At 41.1% G+C, this 23,921-nt stretch overlaps 1 protein-coding gene and 1 long non-coding RNA gene across 10 annotated transcripts in view; one reads left to right on the top strand and one right to left on the bottom strand.

The window, feature by feature from the left end:
• MAP2K5 (mitogen-activated protein kinase kinase 5) overlaps positions 1 to 23,921 on the bottom strand; it is a 266,322-nt gene that overhangs the window by 81,344 nt on the left and 161,057 nt on the right. For 5 of the 9 annotated variants that reach the window (XM_055536806.1, XM_055536807.1, XM_055536814.1 and 2 more), the window contains one exon: positions 5,648 to 5,677. The exons of 2 other annotated variants lie outside the window; for them this stretch is intronic. In XM_055536806.1, the coding sequence (XP_055392781.1) occupies positions 5,648 to 5,677 (30 nt within the window). Of the gene's footprint in view, positions 1 to 1,046; positions 5,466 to 5,647; positions 5,678 to 23,921 lie in introns of those variants that run through there. 2 more of the 9 variants (XM_055536810.1, XM_055536811.1) reach the window with 2 other exon arrangements.
• On the top strand, positions 1,602 to 15,954 carry LOC129620944 (uncharacterized). Its single transcript, XR_008698937.1, has 3 exons — positions 1,602 to 1,729; positions 8,678 to 8,804; positions 15,821 to 15,954. It is a non-coding gene; the product is annotated as an uncharacterized LOC129620944 (long non-coding RNA).

Genomic DNA, 23,921 nt, shown 5'->3' with positions numbered 1-23,921 from the left:
GAATCGCCACTTGTAAAGATTTTTAATCCCAAAGATGCAGACATTCCTTCTACCTTGGCCTTAATTATTCTATTTGGCCAGATGATGGTATTTTTTTTCAATAAAAGTGATCTCTACATACTGCAATATTTTATTTGAATGCCATTCTTATGTATTTTAACAAATAACATCACCATGTACTACTATATCTCATGTTTTTGATCCTTTTTACTACTTATCATCTTCTTTATTTGAAACAGATTTTTAACAGATAATCTTGATCGTTACAACAATATCTTGCTTGAATTTTATTCAAATAATTCTTAAAAACAGCTTAAAAAGCCGTTTGGAATAACATCAAGCTTGCCATCAATCAAACGAAAAAATTCCGCTGGCGGTTGTATAAACATCAGATCAAGTCTGATGTCTTCAAGGATTTCAGAGTGAACCATAAAAAACTCCATTAACTTCTGACAAAGAATGCAAATTAATCACAACATGGGGTGAAATGAAATTAAAGGCTCTTTTCTAATCAATGACAAGGCAGGATGAAATATTTGTTACTCTCTCTGCACTCAGGCTGCCTAGGATGTTTGCACTTCCCTTGAAAAGCCCCAAATGTAAGGTGTGAGTACAGATTCACCCACAGTTGATGTTCAGCCCTCCCCACCACCCCCAGAGCTATCTGCTTACAAGTCGTAGAGATTCACAAAACACACTAATCATCTGAATCTCAGGTGCATCCAATTTGTTATTCACACTCTCCCATGCCAGTGAAAAGCCTGGCGCAGACAGATGCACCAGGAACCCTAAATGACAGTTTTGGCCTCCGGAAGTACGATCACTACAGCAAAATCTAGTACAGCCTCCAGGTGAAATGTCTGGAGCTCCATATGGAGCAGGGAAAATTAACAACAAGATGAAAATCACTGCAGCAGCAGGGAGTCGGAATTTTTGAAAAAAAAAAAAAAAAAAATGAAATTTAAAGATGAAGAAAGAGAAGTAATAAATTAATGGGGTGTGAAAACACTCAAAGCTTTACAATACCAGGGGCACTATTTGCTCAGATTTTTTTTCCTTTTTTTAACTTCAGGTCATTTTGATGTAATTTATTAACCAAGATCAGGAAATGTAGCCAAAAGAAGTACATTTTTATACATGCAAAAGTACCTTAAACACATGTGTATCCATATTATCGTCACTTTCCCATGGCATCTTGCTTACCAAATTTTCAAATGTCAGAGCCGACATAACCCTTGAGAAGTCTCCTTAATGGATTTACTATTGCCCTAATGCAGGGCACTGGTTGTAAAGTTTGAATGAAGGACAACAATTTTTAGCAGGCAATCTCTTTGGTTTCCCCTAGATTACGGTGTCATTAAACCAACCATTGCCCACCATTGTGTTTTTTAAGTCAATTGGATTTGGATGTACACGATTAACTACACACAGCTCCCACCCATTGTTCCCAAAGAGTATTACAGCTAAACTGTTCAAGAAATTGAGATACTATTTCTTTACCAGATGTTTAAAACCATGATTTTTCATTATGCTATTGCAGAATATGCTTCACAGGCACCCAGAGTTGAACGGCACTGGGGTCAGTGAGAGCTCCAAGGCCTCCAGAACCCCGTTACTCTGCTAACACATCGTGAGAAAAGCAAGGAGGCTCCAGGGGAATGGTTTTGCCATCATCTTCCATGGGACAACCCTTCTCATCTACACAGAAGGCCTGCCGAGGGCAGAGAAGGTGAGCGAGGAGAAGGGCTTGGTGGGGCTGAGAGGGAAGAAGGGCAGTGGTTTGAACAGTCAACCAAAATCAGAGTTCACAGATCCAGTCATCTCGTTTAGTCACCTGCGAGTCTTGGCTCTCACCGTACCAATTCATCCCCAAGGCAAGACGCCTTGGAGCCCCGGAGACTCAGCCTGCTCACCTGGAGGTTGGAAATAACAGTTCCTGCAGGTGGGATGTATAGCCTGAGTCACATAACAGCGAGTGCTCTGGGGCTCAATGTCGGAAAGGTGCTAGTGGTTCCGACGTCATTGTTCCTCCTACTATAAACTGTAGTGATAAGACTGGGTAACTATAACGACTCCTAGCCTTTTATCCCATAGAGCCCTAAACTGCATGCCAATGAGGCTACACAACTTTAAGGCCTAAGGGAAACTAAAATAGATAGTGCTTTCAAATAACAAATAAAAACCAACCCCCCAAACAATAAAGTTTCCTGGAGAATGATTATTTCAACGAAAATCCAGCCCTGTAACCTTCATGTGGTTCCCAGGCCACTGACTCTTCCGGCTATCTTCCCAGCACCCCTCCCGCATCTGCATCCCCACCGGGTACACTCCGCGTCACCGGCAGGAGGAGACGCTGCTAACGATGCTGTCAGCGGCGCTGACGCTGGGCTGGGGGAAGGATGAGTCTGGAAGCTGGCCTCTCCTCCCCTCCTTCCCTTCTGCTCATTTTAGGCTCTGCTCCAGCTGCAGCTGGCAGGTTGCGTACACATCCTCTTGTAACCTTTGGTTGACGATTATAAGTTCTCTTTTGTGCTACAGTCCCACATCAGGGCCAGTAGGGTGGCCCTCTGTACTTTCCCAAGTGGTTTCATATCCATAATCTCATCTGCTCTGCATGCGTCTAATCAGACAGGCTCATTTTAGAGATGAGGAAACAGGCCTCCAAGAGTTACAAAGCAAGAATTAAGGCCTGTGGTGACTGAAGCTTATGGTAGAGCTGGGTTCATTTTTTAAAGATTTCTTTCTTTTACTTTTATTTTTTGGCTACTCTGGGTCTTTGCTGCTCTGAGTGGGCTTTCTCTAGTTGTAGAGAGTGGGGGTTACTCTCTGTTGTGGTGCACAAGCTTCTCATCATGGTGGCTTCTTTGGTTTCGGAGCATGGGCTCTAGGCACATTGAGTAGCCACACACAAGGACTCAGTAGTTGAGGCTCTTGGGTTCTGGCTCAGTAGTTTTGGTGCAGGGGCTAAGTTGCTCTATGGTATGTGCAATCTTCCCAGGGCAGGGGTCTAACCTGTGTCCTCTGCATTGGCAGATGGATTCTTAATGACTACACCACCAGGGAAATCCCAGAGCTGGGTTCTAACCCTAATCTTCTGGCTCCTGGTCTAGAGCTCTTTCAAAGAGGCCAGTCTCCTCAGCTTCCCACTAGTGAGGAGAGCTGAGATCTGGTGCCCTGATGTGACTCAGCACCATCCCTGGGGACAGAAGGGATGCAAAACTTTGAGACCTTAAGGGTATGTGAAAATCTTTCCTGTGTTCAAGGAGCAGACTAGCGGGTAACAGTTGAGACGAGGTAGTCCTTAAGCCTGGTAAATCAAGATGTGACTCTAGGGCTGCTCTGTAAACTGTCTGTCTCCTATCTCTGTCTCCTATCACTAGACGTGTTCAACTGTTTGCTTTTCAGAGATATTATGAGAGGTCTGCTTCGATGTTGTCTGAGATCCCTTTCCAATCTTGAGAGTTTGTGAGTCACTCCTGCCCATTATCCTCGAGATTCAATGGCCTCAAACCGGCTACAGTACAACAGTGAGCAAATCAGCTATCCTGTCTGCCCAGCTTGTGAGTGGCTCAGGGTTCAAATGAGATAATATGGGCCAAACAGAAGGTATTGTTTCATAATCCAGTCCCTGAGATACTATAAAAATGTTTATTTTTCTTCATGTGTTTTATCTGAAGGCAAAAGGTAAGGGTAGAAAAGGAATTTATAAAGTATCCTTTCCCAATCCTCAGTATATAGTACAAAGCCTGTAAAATAAATGCCAAGTCCATCAAAAGTCATTACTGATGCCAACAATGAAGTGCACAAACTTCTGTTTGTGAGACCTGAGAAACAGACCTGATGGCATCAAAAGCTACTTCTATTATTTCAAAGCCCCAGTTTGGTGACAATACTCTATCATGACCCAAGAAATAACAGTTTTCCCCTCACTCTGGCGTAACAGTGATTGCTAACTAGGGAGTGCAGCACATTTGAGTTTTCCACTTCCACTTGACTGATGCAGTAAACACACACTTAACACAGTCCCGAAAACATTCAATACTGGGAAGGTAGACAGCCTCTGCCCAAATTTGACCAGTCTTCCAAAGCTTCATTTGTCAAATGCAAAGGCAATCGTTTCTTAGACGTCTCACTTACCAAATTTCACTGATTAAATACTCTAGGCATTAGGAATCTCAAGAATACAGCTATATTCTCAAACTTTGGTATTTTTTTCTAGGTGGCTTATGAGCTTTCTACCAAGACTTGTTTGAGAGGTTAAGTTGTATAGTGCCTTTTCATTTACAAAATGAGGGGACTGCATAAATTGGCCAAACAGTGAATTGTTTAAAAATTACTGACAGAATAAGAGGCTTACCAAGATAAATATTCTAATGAGCTATAAATCCTGAAAATGTGATTTTAATTTGATGGGCTACCTAGAGCTAAGCAGCAAGGCTGTATACACTAAAATGTCACTGAATTCGAGCATGCATGCCAAGTGATTACATTTCAGAGCTTCTCTTTAAGGAAAAGATTATGTTTAAACAAATAATCCTACACATTTGAAAAGTGAGACTGACACTCTTGAACCTAACAACTTGGACAATTTCTCCTCTATTTATCTGATGGCTTTAACCGTAAAAGAAAAAAGATACAGAAGAGACGTTTCAGTGTATGAAGGGGCTTTAAATGTTCACATGGGTATCAGGAGAATTTGTTTAAAACTGCTTATAAAGATGGGAGAGAGAATGAGCCCCATCCTATTATTCAATAACCATGTTTGTGATGCATCTGCATAATCTAACCATGCATAAATTAGTATGTGTAATACAACACTTATTTGCATAATAATAGCAAGTTAATAGATGCTTAAAGAGCAGAGACCAACACCACCTTTAAATCAGACATCCCTCCAGGCACTTTGGCCTGTACAGACCAAGATGCCAGAAAAACAGTGAGCATCAACCAGAGGAAAACAGTCAAACGATTCATTTTTCATCCCTCTAGACAGTTCACTTCTTTCTCCCCACACACTGGGGAACAATTTTCAAACCACAGAAAGCTTAACATTTGAAGTGCTAACACCCTTCTACAATAAAAATCTTAAAGAAATTACCACAGAGATTATCATCAGCAATGGTAACATAACGGATAGTTTATTTTCTTAGAAATGTAAATAGAAAGGGCAAATTAAAAAAAACAAAAACGCTCAAAATCATATCCATGTAAAAGTGGGGGTCCACCTATTTTGCTTAGCAAAAATAATGACCTAGATTAGATATTTTCACCCTTCATCTCCATCCTTTAATTCAAATAACTAACCGAATCCAAAAACTCAAACACTGTATCAAGAAAAGGCTGGGCCTCTCTTCCAACCTCTGTATGAGCACATGGGGCTGGGCTGGGATGAGGAAAACATCACCAGCGGACACAAAGGAAGAGCCCGATGACGGCTTCCAACCTTTAACAAAGAGGGAAAAAACCTGGAGTTTAAAAAAAATCAAAAATCAATAGAGACTTCTAAATGACTCCTTTAAGATATCACTTTTCAATTTAACAGGACAGATTTATTTGTATGTGGCTCAAATGTTCACAATTGCTCCCTGTACCTTCATACATAGGAATGAATGTCACAGTGGCAAACGGCAGTAATGAACAATCTTACCTGAGGATATGGAAACCTCCCAAGAGCAAGCTGGGAAAGGAAATAATATTTGTCTAGTTATAGATTTGCATGCAGGGCAGATCTCCTTAAGACAGACAAGTACTAAATTTCAGAACTGTATTCAGCAAATATAAAAAGCTCACAACCTCAAACGCACAAACTAAATTATTGTTGTAATTACATTGAGAGTTGTATTTAGAATGAACATTTACATTGGACAACGCTGTATTCCCTGATAAAATATTCTAATTTTAACAACTAAACACTATCTTTATGTCATTTCTCTTAGGAATATTCTGAGCTGCACAGGCATTATTCATATTTACAAGTGTACAACAGCTTCTTCTAGACAGAGATGTAAAATCATAGGAGACTGTTGGTTTTTTTCTCTTGTAAAAATGGGAACATTTAATTGATCTGAGCCGACTGTTCTGTAGAATTTTCATTTATACGAATTATAAAGAGTTGTAGGAAATGGGGATGGGCCATATGAAACAGGAAATTTTGCCACTATTTTCATTTTTTCCCCCATCCATTCATAGTTAAAAGGAAAGAGCTATTACTAGTGGGAAAATGGCATTTCAAGATCGTGGAGCTGGAACAATAGGTCTGAAATTTGGAAAATGAATCCTTAGAGCTTCCAATTTTGCTTGATTTGTAAACTGCTATGTGTTTCTACACCACTCACTTAACTTTGGTCTTTGAATTCTCACCTGTGGCAACAAAATGATTCAACCAGGAACAGGATTAATACACAGTGATAAGATCAAATTTACCAAACATACTGTAAGACTATAGTATAAGACTGTACTATTTTATTTAAAGGAAATAGTGGCTAAATTTTGCAACTTCATAATGTGGCCCATCTTCAAGCTCAAAATCCTTTATATGTATTTGTAACTATTCAAGAGTAGAATTGCTACAACAGGGAACTTTGAAGCTGGAATGGATCCAAGAAACATCAATCCATTTTCCAGACTAGAACCCCAGAGTCCCACTGAAGACATTTCCACGTGGTTAATAAGTGCGGGGACTGACCCCAAGATTTGCAACCGAATCCAGGATTCTTTCCAATGTATTACACTACCTTTCTATATCTTGAGAAGTTGCATATTTATTTCAAAGACACTGACACTGCTCAAACATTTCTGAAGTCCTCTTTAGAAACTATGTTTAGAATCATTTCAAGTAACAGGAGAATGACTTCATTTTATTAGAACTGCATCTTATCCTGAACTTAAAATTATACCCCTCTGCTTTTTGATCATGTAAATTATTTGTTGGCTAAGGTTTGAATGGCCTTAGTCAACAAATGGAGAAGGCAATGGCACCCCACTCCAGTACTCTTGCCTGGAAAATCCCATGGATGGAGGAGCCTAGTAGGCTGCAGTCCATGGGGTCGCTAAGAGTCAGACATGACTGAGCGACTTCATTTTCACTTTTCACTTTCATGCATTGGAGAAGGAAATGGCAACCCACTCCAGTGTTCTTGCCTGGAGAATCCCAGGGACGGGGGAGCCTGGTGGGCTGCCGTCTATGGGGTCGCACAGAGTCGGACACGACTGAAGTGACTTAGCAGCAGCAGCAGTCAACAAAACCCAAAGCCAACTTCAAAGAATATTTTGTTCCTTAATACGGATAGACATGAAGGTGCTGAGGTTAATTTTTAAAGTTATAAAACCAGTGCATGCTTCAGCAACATAATAGGAATAAACCTATTGACCTATATGACCAATAAAACCAATAAACTTATATGACCACAAAAGGTGACTACTTGGAAAGGGTCAGCACTCATTTGGATGTATATATATATATATATGTTTTGGAATACTTGGTAAGTTTTGTTACCTTGCATTCATTTCTTATATATTCAAAGTTCTCAGATTTTCAAGATATAAAGTTATACTATCATTATTTCATCTGGTGGACGTCGTTAATCTGTTCAAGTATAAAGTGAAGGAAAAAAAGTGTGAATGTTAAACTCCTTTTCACAGTTTTGCATGATTATGTCTGTCTATATACTGCTATTACTATTAGTTAGGAAGGGAAGCGACTCAGCTCTCCACTGCCTCCACTGTACCCCCACCCAATAGTGACCATCAATTTGACTTCCATTTTGTAAATACAGTGTGTTTCTGGCCAATGAGAATGTGTACACTGATTCAGGAGGAGCCACTCTGGTCTTCTGTGGTAGAAATGGTGGGCTAGGTATTTGCCCCATTCTGTGCTGAACTGACAGCCTTTGGTGACAGCTCACCAAAGGCTGTCACCTCTCACCACACCCATCTGCAGACTATGAGCTTTGCACACTCTTTCATTTGGACTTAAAAAACTAGCAAGAGGAGAGTCTCTCATCTGAAAAAGCTGACAGCTTAACAACTACTAGAAAACATTTAGAACATTCGATCTGACGTCCTTCCACAGGTGCTGCGCCATTCACCCTGGTATATGCTGAACATGTTATTAGGGCCTATGGAAGACTTCTGTCCACCTGGCTTACTGTGTCAACACTGGCCATTGGTTCTTGCAGATAAAAGAACTAAGCAATGATAAATGGAAGGCTTTAAAAAAAATGGGATACGATGAAAAATGTAAACTTTTCCCACTTCAACACAAAACCTCAAATTCTTAAGGTATCACTGTCCTATGGAGAGGTGAGACTGACTTAGGCACGTGCATGCATCAACTTGGCTCCCTTCTCATGAGTGATAAAAGGTAATAAGGCTGGCTGATGTCATTGATTTACTCTGTCAGAGACCTCCATGCAAGAGAACAGAGAGAAAATTCAGCTGGGAGCCTCTGCACCAGCCTGCTTGGGAACAGGTGGCAGTGCTTGAATAAGGAAACTCATCATCCGTGGGACTGGCTCTACTTGTGTGTACTTCCCTGATATCCTGTGGAAGCTCAGTCTTACTTGTCAACTACATTCCTGGGAGGACTGTTTCTAAGGCATCTTGGAGATCTGAGAGGGCAGAGAATGGTTCCTAGTTCTTGACCAGAGATGCACAACAATCATTTCCTCTTTCACAGTGTCGCCACTGGGTTGTTCGGCAGCAAGCCAAGGACCCCAGTTCTGCGTCAGTGAAAACTGGCAGCGGTGTTGTAAGGGTGGCAAAGCAGTCGTTCTAAGGCTCTGGGAGAGGGAACTGCCTTCCACGTAAGTCTCCGTCCTTTTAGGTTTAATGCAGCTGCAATGTTTATGTTCTGTACTATTTGCCTTGTGACAAAACAGAAGGAAATATACAGCCAGGCCCTAGAATCTTTTTATCAAGTCCAATTAGGAGAAGGTAAAAAAGGAAAGGGGCTCTCAGCAGATAAGGTTGAGGCTGTCAAAACTCAAAATAAACACTGAAACCTTATGGGGAAGAGGAAGCAAATATGCTATGAGTGACTATTTCAGAAACAGACAGACCTGGGGCCATTCTGTATCTTTTACCCCTACTGGTCTATTAATCTACTTGCATTTCCCCAGTTTTTATTGTCAAGGTATTATAAATTAGGAAACTTACAGAAGAGAGTATGTAATCTTCTCTGAAATGGCCTGCAGATATGTCACTGTACTAAATGTGTTTCAGATTTAATGAAGCTTTAATGTCCTTTTTAATTTTGCCTGTTTCTGTATCACCAGGGGTCGGGCAAGGCAATCAGCACTCAAGAGGGTGGTTTGGTTTAAAACTAGGAAAAAACTCATTTGCTTATGAGTTGCACTGTATTTTCTTAATTAAATTTACTGAGTAAAATGGTTTAAGTTCAGCCAACCAATGACCTTTGTATGTAGATTTAGATTTATAAATAGGTTAACAGTTAAAGAAGAAAAAAAAAAGCATCACAACAAAGCAAACAGATTAGGGCTAAGCCAACAGAAGTCATTGCTCTCTTTTATCATCTTTACAAAAGAAGCATTTAAATTTAGGCAGCTTAAGTCCAGTTAAAAAAAGTATATTGAAAAATGTGGATCCATGTACGTGCCAGCAATTCATCAGATGACTCTAACATCCTTTTCATTCCCAGGAGGGGAACAGCTCGTATTGTAAAAGATTTGGAAAAGCTTTATTTATTTTGGAGGAGTGGAGGCAGAGATGGGGGAGGGACAGGACTCTGTTTAACATTAAATAAAAAAGTGCATTTTAATTCCAAATACTTCAGATTCGGTAAACTGCTAAACACTCTGAAAACATTTACCTGTTAGGAATACACTTAAATAACAGTAAACTACTAACATTTCACTGTAAAACGAGGACTGTTCCTTAGCGTCATCTTACTGATCTTTTAATTTGTCCAGAATCTATGAAATACTACTGAGTCAGCATTATTTGAATAAGTTGGATTTTATAATTTAAATAATCCATATATGTGTGGGTGTGATTATAACAATTGCCAGATAATAACAACTGCATGATAGAAACTTCTGCATTTCAACAAAAAGTCAGGGCAGAAGATATTTATTTACAAAGCAACAAGAATGGCTTCTGTTAACAGTAAAGATCATTACTATCATGAAGTCAAAGGATGAAGAGAAAACATACGCTGTAGCCAGAAAGCCAGTGTAGGACATAAACTCAGGATATGTTTTTGGTGACCAACTTTCCAACTTAGAATATCAACAGTGGGGGAGTTGTTTTAAATTTACAGTTATGTTAAAGAGCACTGGAATTTTATAAACTCTTAATTTAGACATATTCTACATTTCTCAACAAAACTGCAAATTGAAAATAAGCATTTCAACATAGTTAGTGATGTAGCTGAAGGAGGACTTTATAGTCCGAAATATTCTAAAATTTGTGAATTACCTGTGCACATCTTACACAGTTAAATTTCCACAGAAGGATTTTGCCTTTAGACCATACACTGCAGTTAAACCCTCATTTTACATGATCGTAGCAGCACTTTGGAACATTCAGACACAGGGAAACTTTAAAAAAATCAGACTTAACTATTGGATTACATAAAATTCCCTAGGTGAGATTTCATCCCAAGACCAATTTACACAGTCCTAGAGAGAGAGTTTAAATCATCTGAAACTATGCTGGCAAAGGACCATAATAAATATTAAATACCTCAAAACCTACCCTAAGATTTTACTTTTCTTCCCATGCATCAATTTCGCTGTCCTCTTACTAAATGGTTTAAAAACAATCCGAAGGATATAACAGCAATTTACCAGTGCTAAAGTGCTCGGGAGGTTAAAGTGACAACAAAGAACACAGCAACACAAAGCGTCTTGAAGCAGGGTTTCAATTAAATGTGGAGGATTTACTAATACAGTATACCAAAAAAAAAAAAGAGTTACAAATTAATTTAATCTTCTGCCTATAGTTTGCAGCTGCACTCCAAAGTGTCTAGGGCTTAAGAACAAAGCCTTGAAGGGCCTCGGAGTGAGGAAAGCTTCAATTTTTAATGTATAACGCCATTAGCTGATAACTTGTGGAGTCTGCAACCCCTGCGGAGGGGCATGAGTGCAAGTAACAGAGACTGATGAAGTGACATATTTGCTCATGTAGGACTATGAGGAAGAGGGCATTACTGACACTATCAGGCCCCACAGAAATACACCCAACAACCTTTGGGACCCTCCACGTTATCAGTTCCCACTACATCAAATATATTAAAATCAAAACCTAATTCCCTTTAATTAAAGACAATTAGTTTGTTTTACCACTATTGTTTTAACTTGTATGGCATTACAATACATTGCAAATTAAAGATGGAATAACAAATAGAATGAAAGCATCAAACTGTGAACACTTTTCCTCCCCTGTTTGGTGAAATGGGCTTATGACTGGTGTCTATTTCAGGAAATTTAAGAACAACCATCACTAAACATTGAAAAGTGGCGTAGAAACATTTCACCCTAAAAAGAACACAGTGGGACCACGCATATGTTTTCCCTAATCAATTTATACTTTTCACATAATGCTTTCCTATCATTCCAAGGATTTCTTTAACACAAACAGAATTATGGCTCAATGGAGGCACAGGAAGCTTAATTAATTGGCCCAAGGTCATACTGGAGGTTGGTGGCAAAGCTTGTTAAATTACTGGGAACCCTGGACTCTACAGATGTTTTGGCAATGGCAAAGGCCCCTGGTCGGCAAAGGCCCCATGAGACTCCCCGTGCAGTGGGTGAGCCACAGCAAATAACTCCTGACGCCTGTTCAAAAAGTGCCAAGTGCTCTGGAGGGCTCACAGATAACGCTTCCTTTGTGTAGAAAGAGCCTAACGGTGAGGTTCCCATCAGGAGTGCTTCTCAACATGTCCCAATATTTTAAAAGGAATGACTTGTCCTCACCAGAGCCCACTGATAAAAAGTAAATTTGTTTTAACTTAAGGATCCCAAACACAACAGCACAAAGAAATAAATCAAACGTTTATCCATCATTCAGAAGGTCCTGCATTCTATTCCACTGATTACTAGTAATAATGGAGAAAAGATAGCATTACAAATAAATGTTTCTAATTCAGCGGATTTTTTTTTCTTTTTAAATTAGAAATGGGTTTATAACAGTGGACACTTAAATGGGGCCAGGGCAACAGTAATTCACAAGTACAATATCCTAATGCTGCTCCTTTAATTGCTTTATTTGTTTTACTGTAAAAAATGATTGCTGGCTGTAGTCTAACTATGAATGCTGAAAAGCATGATACATTGAGGTCTCAACCTGGGCAAACTGTACCTAAACTTACACTTTATTGCAGCTTAGTTCACAATCTTCACCTAATATAGGGTTATATCCCAGTGCAGCAGGAGGATAAATCATCCTGGAATATTACTCTGGCAAAGTTTAGCTGTGACTGGAGCATATGTGCTTTCGAGCCACTGAAGCAAAGGCCCATAAAATACACTAATTACTGGAAGTTATGGTCACTGAGTGATTGATAGCGCTCTGCAAGGCAACTTCCTCATTTTCAGCTCTTCTGACGGGGCTCATCCGCCACATAGCAATTATTAATTCATGACCCACCCCTCAGGCACTAGTACCTTTACTTCTAATTCTCCTGCTACCAAACTACTGCTGCAGCTGGACACTGTCTTTCTTCATTCTGATGGCTGGGTAAGGATGATAAAAAGCAGATTTCATGCTGAACGCTATTGTTTTGAATCTTTAAATGGTCCTTGGTCTTTCTAACCTTGCTGTCCTAAAACACATGATTCTCCTCCTTCTCCCATAATGCTATTTTACTTGTGTGATTTTCTTCCCTTTTCCCTTATAAAGAGTTTTGTGTGTCTATGCATGTATATGTATACATGAATACGTGTGTGATATATACACACATATATAAACACACATACAATCTATCTGTCTATACTATACTATAGTAGACCAAAAACTCTGCCTGACGAGTTTTTTAGTTGAACACTGTGGTTTAAATGCAATATATAACTTCAACTAGGCCACAGTAAATACGAGCCAGCAAATTGATTTAAATAAAAGGCACCCCCCCAAACCCTGCATTTAAACAGACCCACTTTAAAGCTTTGAAGACCTTCTAATTGTTTCAAGTTGATTTCCATCAGTAGCTTCACTCAGAGCAATGCTAATTAAGATATCTGAGGATATAACTGAATCTCTAAAAGTCTCTTAAAAACAACTGCAAAGGTCTTTTTTGATGGTGTTCTGGGCACTGAGAAGAAATTCAGTGAGCGACTCTGAATTAAAGAGAGATAAAGTTCAGTCATGATGGATGAAAGCAAACATTTTACTTTTCTAATAGAAAAACAGATGTTCTTCAAAATTTTGAACAACTCAAAATGCAGTAGGGAGGGTGGTTTTCCTGGGTGGAATCTGAGACAGGGCAGCAGGTGCCATCGATGGCTCCACGCCACCTACCCTTTCAGGACTTGTTTCAAATTATTTCTCCTCTTCAGCCGGGACTTAGTCCCAGAAAACAATCTGGAGGACAAAATCCATACCCTCTCTGTCCATACTATTCACTGGGCAGTGTATCATATCCCACCTGGTAACATCTTCCTATATACCTAATGCCTGGTAAGTTTTACTTGTTCAAGGGCAAACTCTAAGTCATAAACTTTCATACATCCTCCGTGACGCCAGAAATAGTATTTTGCATTAGGCTAACCATGAGCATTTGCTGATTCTGGTAAGCCCCTGATGGTGATGTCTCCTAGAGCTTAGTCAGCTTGGTGGTACATGGATGTTTCTACCATTAACACTATAATACTTTAACAAACATGGTATACAAACTTCTCAGTATTAGTGGTTGATAGTTTTAACTGGGGCTTCCTCTAATACTGAGAAATTTGTATACTATGTTTATTAAAGTATTGTAGCATTAATGGTAAAAACAACCATGTTTTAACTGGCAAGGCACTCTTACATCACTGGTTAGAATAATCATTTTCACTTATTTCAGCACTATGATGAATTTAGCTGACTTATTTCTTATTAAAGACTAAAGGGTTACAAGCAGGAAAAAAGGTTAGAGTTAACTGCCCCCCAAAACATTTCATGTGCTTATGAATTCAACAACCATTCTCATCTTTACAGTAAGAATTAAGAAATGACACTTTTTCAGTATGTTCATATAATGCTGACCTGTGTCCTCTAACAGTGGGTAGCTTTAATCCTTATACAGTCCCTAGAGACCTTGCTTGGGTGGGGGTGTCCTCCAACCTCTAAACTGCTCACTGGAGTCAGGTAGCTATGGGAACCCTGAGTAAACATCAGTGCTGGGGTACGGTCTATGAAACTCAATCTAAGCCACACTAGTATTGCTAGGCATTTCAAAGAGTCACAATCAGGAGATGCTCACACTTGTGGCCTCTCTGTGTGTTGCCGCTCCTTGAGAAAGGGAGAGAGGAGGCATGGAGGGGAGAGAGAGATATGGAGTGGCCGTCCCCACACCAAGATTCCATGCATGCAAGTGAAGGCATCCTGAATTTTCCATTCTTAAGCACCCCCGGACTGCACCCTCATGAGAGGATGCTACATGGAATGCTGAGCCCTACTAGGATTCCTGACTCACAGAATCCTGAGAAAAAATTAATGACTGTTATTTTAAGCTACTAATGTTGGGTAGTTTATTCAGCATAATAGATAACTGAAATGCTATCCTTGACATTGATGTCAGCTCTCCTGCTCATTTGCCCAGTCCTGTGCACTTTGCTTTTTACAAAGAATTTTATTTATTTATCCATCTTCGGCTGTGCTAGGCCTTTGTTGCTGCACACGCTTTTCTGTAGTTGAGGCAAGTGGAGGCTACTCTCTAGTTGCGGTGGCTTCTCTTGTTGCAGAGCATGGGCTCTAGGGTACTTGGCCTTCAATAGTTGAGGCTCACAAACTCTAGAGCACAGGCTAAACAGTTGTGGCTCACAGGCCTAATTGCTCTGTTGCATATGGGATTCTCCCAGTTCAGGGATTGAACCCATGTCTCCTGCACTGGCAGGCAGATTCTCTACCACTGAGCCACCAGGGAAGCCCCCTATGCGTTTTTCCATTTCACTTTTACTGATCTTTTCCCCTCCGAGTCAAGGAGCTCCTAAGAACAAAGTTTTTCTATCCCTACTGCTAACACAGGGCAGTACTACATAAATGTTTACTGATTAGATGGAACTTTTACCTATCCACTTCTACTTTATTTCAGCAGACATACTGGAGATTAGGTTATTTTTTGTGTTTCTTTAAGAAAAATAAACTAGGTCTTGGTTTCTGGAAAAACAACAATGTTTTTTAATACATTTCAAAATACAATAAAGCTGAACCAACTATAGGGATAGTGTAGGTAGCAATCCTGTGAAAAGCAGTGATGAGTTGAGTCACAATAAACCAGTCTTTCCCTTTATCTAATTTCCTGCTCATTTACATTTACCATTTCTCACTCCTTTCTTCAAAACTACTGATCTACTTCTTTTCTACAGCTTAGTGGAAGAAGCAGACTTTCATCCAGAGTCAGGATAGTTAACTGCTGCTGCCTGGTCCAATCATCTAGCCTTTCTGGAAAAGTCCTTTAATTTCTCTAGATCTCAGTTTCCTTATTTGCCATGTAGGAACTTTGACGCTTACGGATCAAAGTTGGTGGAATGATTTTGGATACCTTAAATTGCTGATTTTTTGGTCACTTCCCACCACAGTGGGAAGAAGCTTAAATGAGACAATGAATATGAAATGGCTTTGTTAAGTGTTACATATACATAAAGTGTTGATATCCTTCCAGAATGACACTGAGCAAGAAGATGTCAACAGTGAGCAATAGAGGAAAGTGCACTTCCCTTCACATCAGAGGTCTCAGCTGCAGGACTTCTTCTGCACAGTCCTAGCTTTTGCTGTACCTGCAGGCCCAGTCCCTCCCTGGGATCCAGAGAGGATCCGAGCTTCCTCACTGAGAAGAGGAGGGATCTGACTTAACAAGTTCTAATGTCTCTCTTCTAAACAGTTAAAAGACACTTTGGTCTCTAAATACAAGGATAAGGTGTGTAAAAGGTGTCTAAATAAATGCTAAAGAAGTTATTATTACTCAGGTCAGAATCAAAGCCTGTAAAGCAGACTGGAGGATCTTTGAGAGGATTTTTAAGTCAATTCCGGATCACTGGATTTGAGTATTGATAGGACTCTATGATGGAGAAGGCAATGGCACCCCACTCCAGTACTCTTGCCTGGAAAATCCCATGGACGGAGGAGCCTGGTAGGCTGCAGTCCATGGGGTCGTGAAGAGTCAGACACTTGTCACACACAAAAATTTGCTAAGTGACTAAATGAATAAATGACTGCATCTTGTCTAATTTTATACTTGGCTCTTCTACAAAATACCTCTTAAAAAAAAAAAAAAAAAAAAACAAACCCAAACCTGAGACAAGTCTTCACTCACTACTTAAATGCTTCTAGGGACGGGTCATTTTACTCCTAAAGGGACGGCAGCACACTGCTGAATAGCAAGGGTGCAGGGACCTGTTCATTAGAAATTTTTTTTTGATGTGGACTATTTTTAAAGTCTTTACTGAATGTATTACAATATTGCTCCTGTGTTTTGTTTGTTTGTTTGTTTTGGTTTGGTTTTCTGACTACAAGGTATGTGGGGTCTCAGCTTGTGGGGGTTCAAAATGTGGGATCGTAATCATACCCCCTGCACTGGAAGGTGAAGTCTTAGCCGTGGACCACCAGTGAAGCCCCAGAGAATTCTTCTTTATACTAAATAGAAAACCGTGGACTTCTTGTTTTGTGTTAGCTTCAGAACGGAGAAGGCGATGGCACCCCACTCCACTACTCTTGCCTGGAGAATCCCATGGATGGAGGAGCCTGGTGGGCTGTAGCCCATGGGGTCTCAAAGAGTCAGACACTGAGCAACTTCACTTTCACTTCTAACTTTAATGCACTGGAGAAGGAAATGGCAACCCACTCCAGTGTTCTTGCCTGGAGAATCCCAGGGATGGGGGAGCCTGGTAGGCTGCAGTCCATGGGGTCGCTAAGAGTCGGACACGACTGAGCAACTTCACTTTCACTTTTCACTTTCATGCGCTGGAGAAGGAAATGGCAACCCACTCCAGTGTTCTTGCCTGGAGAATCCCAGGGATGGGGGAGCCTGGTGGGCTGCCGTCTATGGGGTCGCACAGAGTCGGACACGACTGAAGTGACTTAGCAGCAGCAGCAGCTTCAGAAAGTCCGGCCTGCCTGTCATAAAGTAGCAGACTGCCCATCCTCTACTGACAATTCTTCAAACGTTGGAGTATGAGCTTTTAAACAACTGCTTTGTCCTCTCTTTATTTCTTTATTTTTTGTTATCAAGACTTGATTCAAATGTTTTAAAAGTCCAAATTGTGTGTGCTTGTGTTTATACACGATTTGGACATGTGCTGTTGAAAAAACTTTAAAAATTGTCTGAAATCCATCAAAATAACAAAATGCTTAGCTGGGATTGCTAGCACCTGTTCCATCTTGTTCTGTCAATCTCATGGTTGTTCACGATAGCTCTGAGCACAAAGCAAGCTCAACAATGCCTCATTCAGTGGGAAACACTTCACTTTGACTGCCAGTTTCCCAGCACTACGATCACTGACAACCTTGGAAAATGCACATTTAGGCATGGTAATCTGAGACAGCTGGATCCCTTCACAGACCCGGCAGAGGACTGAACCAGTCAATCCATCATCTGCCAAAGGTCATTTTAACAGCTTCTTTTTGCAATAAGTTACATAAAATTTCAGACAAAAAAATGACAATAGAAAAAAATCAAGTTAAGACAATTACAGAAAGGGGCGCGCAGGCAGGGGCCTGAGTGACAGAAACGGTTACACGCTCTTTTCCTCAGTATTCTTCAATGGAAGGGAAAGAGGCCCACGACAAGAATTCCAGAGCCACACTTCTACCCACTTTCTTATACAATCTCCCACTGAAATGTCCTTTGTCCTAGGACCCTTCAGCTTTAACCCTTCTGCTTTCTGATGGTTTTCAGCAGAAACTTCGATCATCGGGTAAGGTATTTCACTAGATGGAGCAGCAGACAACACATTATAGTAAGAGTCAATGTCCACTCAGGCTCTTGACAGTGATTATGAAAAGGAAGAGGAGGAAAAACTGGTTATCCGTGGAGCACACCAAAAGCTAAGCTGTCGTGGTTGAGAGAAGCTGACAGCAGCTGCTCAGAGGGCATCCAGAGCCGTCCATCACCCCCAGCCCAGGCTCGCGGGCACCACGGGCTAGGGGAGCAAACAAAGCTGCAGCCACGGACTGACCAGGCGAAGGTACATTTCTGTCTGTTTTGTTTGTTTCGAAAGCTGGGAAGAGGTAGGTTCTTCAGTATATTTAGAGGCAGGGGCTGAGTCTAGATAATGCTCCATAATTCTTTTCACTTGGTAAAACATTCACTGCCTAGATGTTATTTCAAAAAGAAGCTTACTTCTCAAAGTGCCTTCTTAAAATATATATATATGTTTATTACTATTGTTTATCACCTGTCTCCTAACTACATTGTAGGTTCAACAAGGAAAGGGAACATGCCTGTTTTATTTACCAATGTGTCCCCAGGACCCAGTAAAGTATTTGGCACATAAGAAGTGTTCAATAAAATTTATTAATGTTATATTAATATATATATATGTAAATTAGTGAATGTTAGGCAACCCACTCCAGTGTTCTTGCCTGGAGAATCCCAGGGACGGGGGAGCCAGGTGGGCTGCTGTCTATAGGGTTGCACAGAGTCGGACACGACTGAAGCAACTTAGCAGCAGCAGCGGCAGCAGCAGGGTTTATCTGGAGAAGGCAATGGCACCCCACTCCAGTACTCTTGCTTGGAAAATCCCATGGATGGAGGAGCCTGGTAGGCTGCAGTCCATGGGGTCGCTAAGAGTCGGATACAACTGAGCGTCTTCACTTTCACTTTTCACTTTCCTGCATTGGGGAAGGAAATGGCAACCCACTCCAGTGTTGTTGCCTGGAAAATCCCAGGGACGGGGGAGCCTGGTGGGCTGCCATCTATGGGGTTGCACAGAGTTGGACATGACTGAAGCGACTTAGCAGATAGCAGTAGCAGAAATTCTGACTGAAACTCTGCACTTTACGGGTAGAGCCTGTAGGCTTAGGTAATGCCATTTAGCTGGACTGTTTCCATAGGAAACTCCCAGTGCCTGGATCTTTAAGACCTCTTGGTCATATTTTCCTCAAGAAGGTCTCTTCCAATATTCTACCTGAAAGGTAATTTTGGCTGCCAGTGTCCCAGAAACAGGGTGTGGTAGGACAACTGGGAGTCTCCACATTCAGAAGCTAAACTTTCATTTAATGCTTCTGCATTAGAAATGAGACTCAGCCTCCTACAGTGCCAGGTATCACTCATTTTATTCTCAGAGAAATTCTTCTACTTACTCCTCTCCTAACATACAAACTCCTCTTGTGTAGGGCTTAGGAGGGTGACTGAGTTAAGGAAAGAATCACTGAGTCAGACAGTGTAACTATTAGTCAAACAGCTTAACTGTTTCTCAGACAGACTAACACAATTCTCTTCTCTGGCCTCACTTCCACTCTGAGTTTCAGATACCTGGTGCCACCAATTCCTGAGCGTCCTCGGTGGCTCAAAGTAAATCAGGTGCTTCTTTTTTCTTTCCTGCTGGCTTCAGATTACAGTACTCTCAGTTCCCTTAAGCTGTTTACTGTTGGCCATCTGCTTTCCCACACCCAAAATTTGGTTGCTGTTGTCTCCTTTCCCTTTCTGCATGGTAATAAAGCTTTAAAAAATCTCTTTATGACCGTTTTCAGTGGAGTTTGAGGTGAGAGTGGAAGATAACGAGTGTGCTTCAATGCCAGGCTCCTCTGTCCATGGAATTCTCCAGGCAAGAGTACTGGAGTGGGTAGCCATTCTCTTCTCCAGGGGATCTTCCCGACCAAGGGATTGAACCTGGGTCTCCCACATTGCAGGCAGATTCTTTACCATCTGAGGCACCAGGAAAGCCCTTAACCCTAATTTGTAGGCTTTTTGAACCCATATGTGAACATTTCAAAAGGTAATTCTTCTTAAAGAGAAGGGATAATGGCTTAATTTTCTCATTGTGACCTCTTCACAAGCTCTGAAATGGAGCCTCCATCTAAAGGCCCCAAGATATTAAATGATTTACCCTAGGATCTATAGTTTATACTGGCTGAAGTGGAATTTGAATCTAGGTCTGAGTCAAAACTCGTCTTCATATTCAAAACACTTGTGATCTGTTCAGCAAATGTTTGTGAGTACTTAGGTTAAAGACTTCATCAAACTTTTACTCTGATCTTAATTTTCAGAAACTACTTTAAAATCATTACAAAAGTAAGAAAAAATTGAGCCCCAAAGATTTCCTGAGTAACCACTAGGGCAGTGAAATTGTGCTAGAGAGGGCAGGAGATTACGAGAGAATCAGATTTAAATTCTGTCATAAGGATCTATGACATAGCAATAAATTAATATACTACAAAAGTGAAAAATGCTCATGCCACAAGGAAGATGTAGATGAAGGTCAGAAGAAGAAATTACTTTTAGCTGGAGAGATGAGTTGGTGTCATAAAGGATGGGTATTTAAATTGTATCTTGGGGAGAAGAAGAAAATGATACTCCACACAGAGTGAATGGCATAGTGCTCCTTGAATATTTTTTAACATGGTTAAAGTGATTTTGAAGCTCACAAGAAAAACTCTAACTCTGTCAGAACAATACAACCCATCAAATCTTCAAAAGACGGTGCTACTTTGATGACAATGACCTCGTGTGACTCTCTGAATATGCTCTTCACCTAGCTAGAGACATTTTTCTAAGCCATGGACCTTGCTTTCATCATTTAACACATCATTCAGACCACTTCAGTAAAACAGTGATCATGCTGAAGAGGGGTCTCAGAGGACGGGATGACACTCCAATTAACCAAGCACACAGAGCCAGACTGTTCTGTGCTTTGGACTCAAGAGAATGCTGGAGAGAGGAGGTGAACAAAGGCAGAAAGAGCAAGGAGGACCCAAGTGAAAAGAGCAAAATGCAGGTGCTAAAGATGGGGCTTTCAGTCTGACTCCTACAGAAAAGCCTGTCAGATTATTCACCACCGACCTTAGTAAGTTTATAATAGCCGGCCAAAGAGAACCACAAAGCAGAACATGTACTAGGATAGCACACTCAGAGTAAGAACCCTGACGACTGACCTGGTGCCTTTTTTAAATGTGTGTGCTTCGTTCTGGGCGTTAAAAATGCGAGGATAGAGGAGGGCATGTGCTGATTCATTTTTTGACCCAATTAGGACCAGCTGAAAAGTCCAGCTTTTCCAAATATGACTGCTTACTTCCCTCCTACAGATCTGTGTTGTGATTTGAGTGACACAAGGGTATGAATGGCAGGAGGGGGTTCAGGATGGGGAACACATATACACCCATGGCTGATCCAAGTCAACATATGGCAAAAACCACCACAGTATTGTAAAGTAATTAGCCTCCGATTAAAATAAATAAATTAAGAAAAGAGTACGAATGGGGTAACTAATTAGTGAGAAAGAACCGTGGGACTCTCAAGCCGTTCGTTCCGTGGGAGAAGAGAGAAGAAACCCTGCCCTAAAGCGTTTTAGGTGCTCCCTGCCCCTAGGAATGAAGACCATCAGTTTTTACTGTGGACACACTCTTTTTCATTCTAAAGTGTAGTCCTGAAGTCTTTAAAGAGCAGCAAGAAGGGTGCTAAAAATCACCTAAAAAGTCCTAAAAATCACCCGGTCAACTGAATCGGTAGGATCTCTCTACGAGAGTCAAACACGTATTCTAGAGCAGGATCAATCTTCCCAGCTTGTCCTAGTTTAGACATTTTGTATGCCTGTGAGTGGTCTCACTTCTTTTTTTTTTTCATTTTCACGCTGATTGTTGTCATAAAGGCTCAAGGAAGAAGAGCAGTTAATTCCATGTGGGTTCTTTTCCCCATTATAACCCCCTTACATGGCAATGACCTTTATTTTGTTCTATCATTCACATGAGGAGAACTACAACACATTTTAAGGTCTGAGTTGAAAATCAGAAACAAAAACACAGAAAGGGGCTGAAATCTTCATATCTTAGTAAAACCACCATGCTCTAGTCAAGCTGAATAATCTCATTTTTTCCCTTCTTAAGGATAACTTCCATCCCTTATCTTACTTCAGCCAACTCCAAATACTACATATAGCTAACAAAATCCTGGAGAAGACCCATTTTATCTCACAGAAAGAGGGATACTGAACTGACAGAAGATGGGGGCAGTGTTGCTGCTGGATAAAAGACAGTCTGATATTAAAGATTCTGTGCTTAAGGCACAAATGTACCTGTGACTTTTTAAATGGCATATTTTAGCGACATGTAGCATCGTCTTTTATGGAAGAGTGTGGCGAGAGGCCTTGTTATGACTCCCCATGGGGACTGTGACAGCCCATTAACAAGGGGAGGGAAGTATGAAGAAGGCAGGCAAGGGTGAACCTGCATTTTAGGCATTTAAAGCAGTGAAGGCAGCCTTTTGACTCCTGAGTCACCAAAAACTTATGGAATTTACGGGAGGGTGCTAGGTAGAAGTAGAAGGGAAAGAAAACTCTAGATCCCATTTTGTCTCTATTTGATTCTTGTGTCATTTCAGGAAAATTCCTTTGCTCAGTTTCCCACATTCTTATCCCATTGCTGCTTTTTAAACTTTTGTTTATTTATTTTTGGCTGTGCTGGGTCTTTTGCTTTGCATGGGCGTTCTCTAGTTCTGGTGAGCAGGGGCCACTCTTTGTGGCTTCTCATTGTGGTGGCTTCTCTTGCTGCGGAGCACAGGCTCCAGGCGCACAGGCTTCAGAAGTCCCAGCACGGGGCTCCGTGGCTGTGGCGTCCGGGCTCTAGGGTGCACGGGCTCAGTAGCTGTGGCACACGGGCTTAGCTGCTCTGCGGTGTGTGGAATCATTCCAAACCCAGGGATTGAACCCATGTCTCCTGCACTGCCAGGTGGATTCTTATGCACTGCACCGCCAGGGCAGTCCTCCCCCGTGTTTCTTTACCACTTGGTACTCTAGGGGAATAAACTGATTGACTCAAAACATTTTGAGGAAGGTATCCACACAGGTAGGTAGACCCTGCATACTTGGACATCTGCTGTCTCGTGAAAGCTTTACAAAGATCCCACCTTAGAGTGTGCTGGGGGATGGGGAAGGGCTCCTTCATCTCTTCCTTCTTTCTCCAAGGCGCAACTCCCTTTAAGACAACTAAACTCAACTGTCAGCTCCTTTGAGAAACCTGTCTTGCTCTCCCCGCCTGAACCTCTGTGGCTCAGAGCACTTCATTTTCACTAATGACTGTCACACTGCTCTGGGCTTTAAGTGTCTGTCTTCTCTATCACAGGCAAGCCTTCCTCATCTTAGTGTGCTCCACTCTTCAAGGTTCACTACATGATAAGTGCTTAAACAATGATTATTGAATGAATCAGAGTGTCTACTCTCTACAGTGCGTGTCTAGGAAGGGAACCTTGTTTTTAAAGGTGAGGATAAACAGTAGAGAAGCAATTACTCTTTGAAGATGTTAACTATTTTTCAGGACACAATTTTCTACTCTGAATTTTAAAATGCTATTGAGATTCATACTTCTCTCCATTTACAGTGATTCTGAACAGGATTTACCACATCCATTCCTAGCACACCATGATGAAAACAAAGAAATTGGTCCTTAAGTGCCTTTGTTGGGCTGACTTCCCAACCCCGTCAGATACTGTTCTTATCACATCTGCTCCTTAGAAAAAAAGAACCTTGGGGTTCTCTTCCTTATTGACTCACACACAGTTTCTCATCTATGGACTCAAAGCCTCCGACTCCTATTTCACATCACATATTTTTGTA

Source organism: Bubalus kerabau, chromosome 10 (genome assembly GCF_029407905.1).
Source record: "Bubalus kerabau isolate K-KA32 ecotype Philippines breed swamp buffalo chromosome 10, PCC_UOA_SB_1v2, whole genome shotgun sequence".
Taxonomy (NCBI): domain Eukaryota; kingdom Metazoa; phylum Chordata; class Mammalia; order Artiodactyla; family Bovidae; genus Bubalus; species Bubalus kerabau.
Note: the sequence above shows the minus strand (reverse complement) of the source record. Positions and strands in the feature narration are given on the sequence as shown.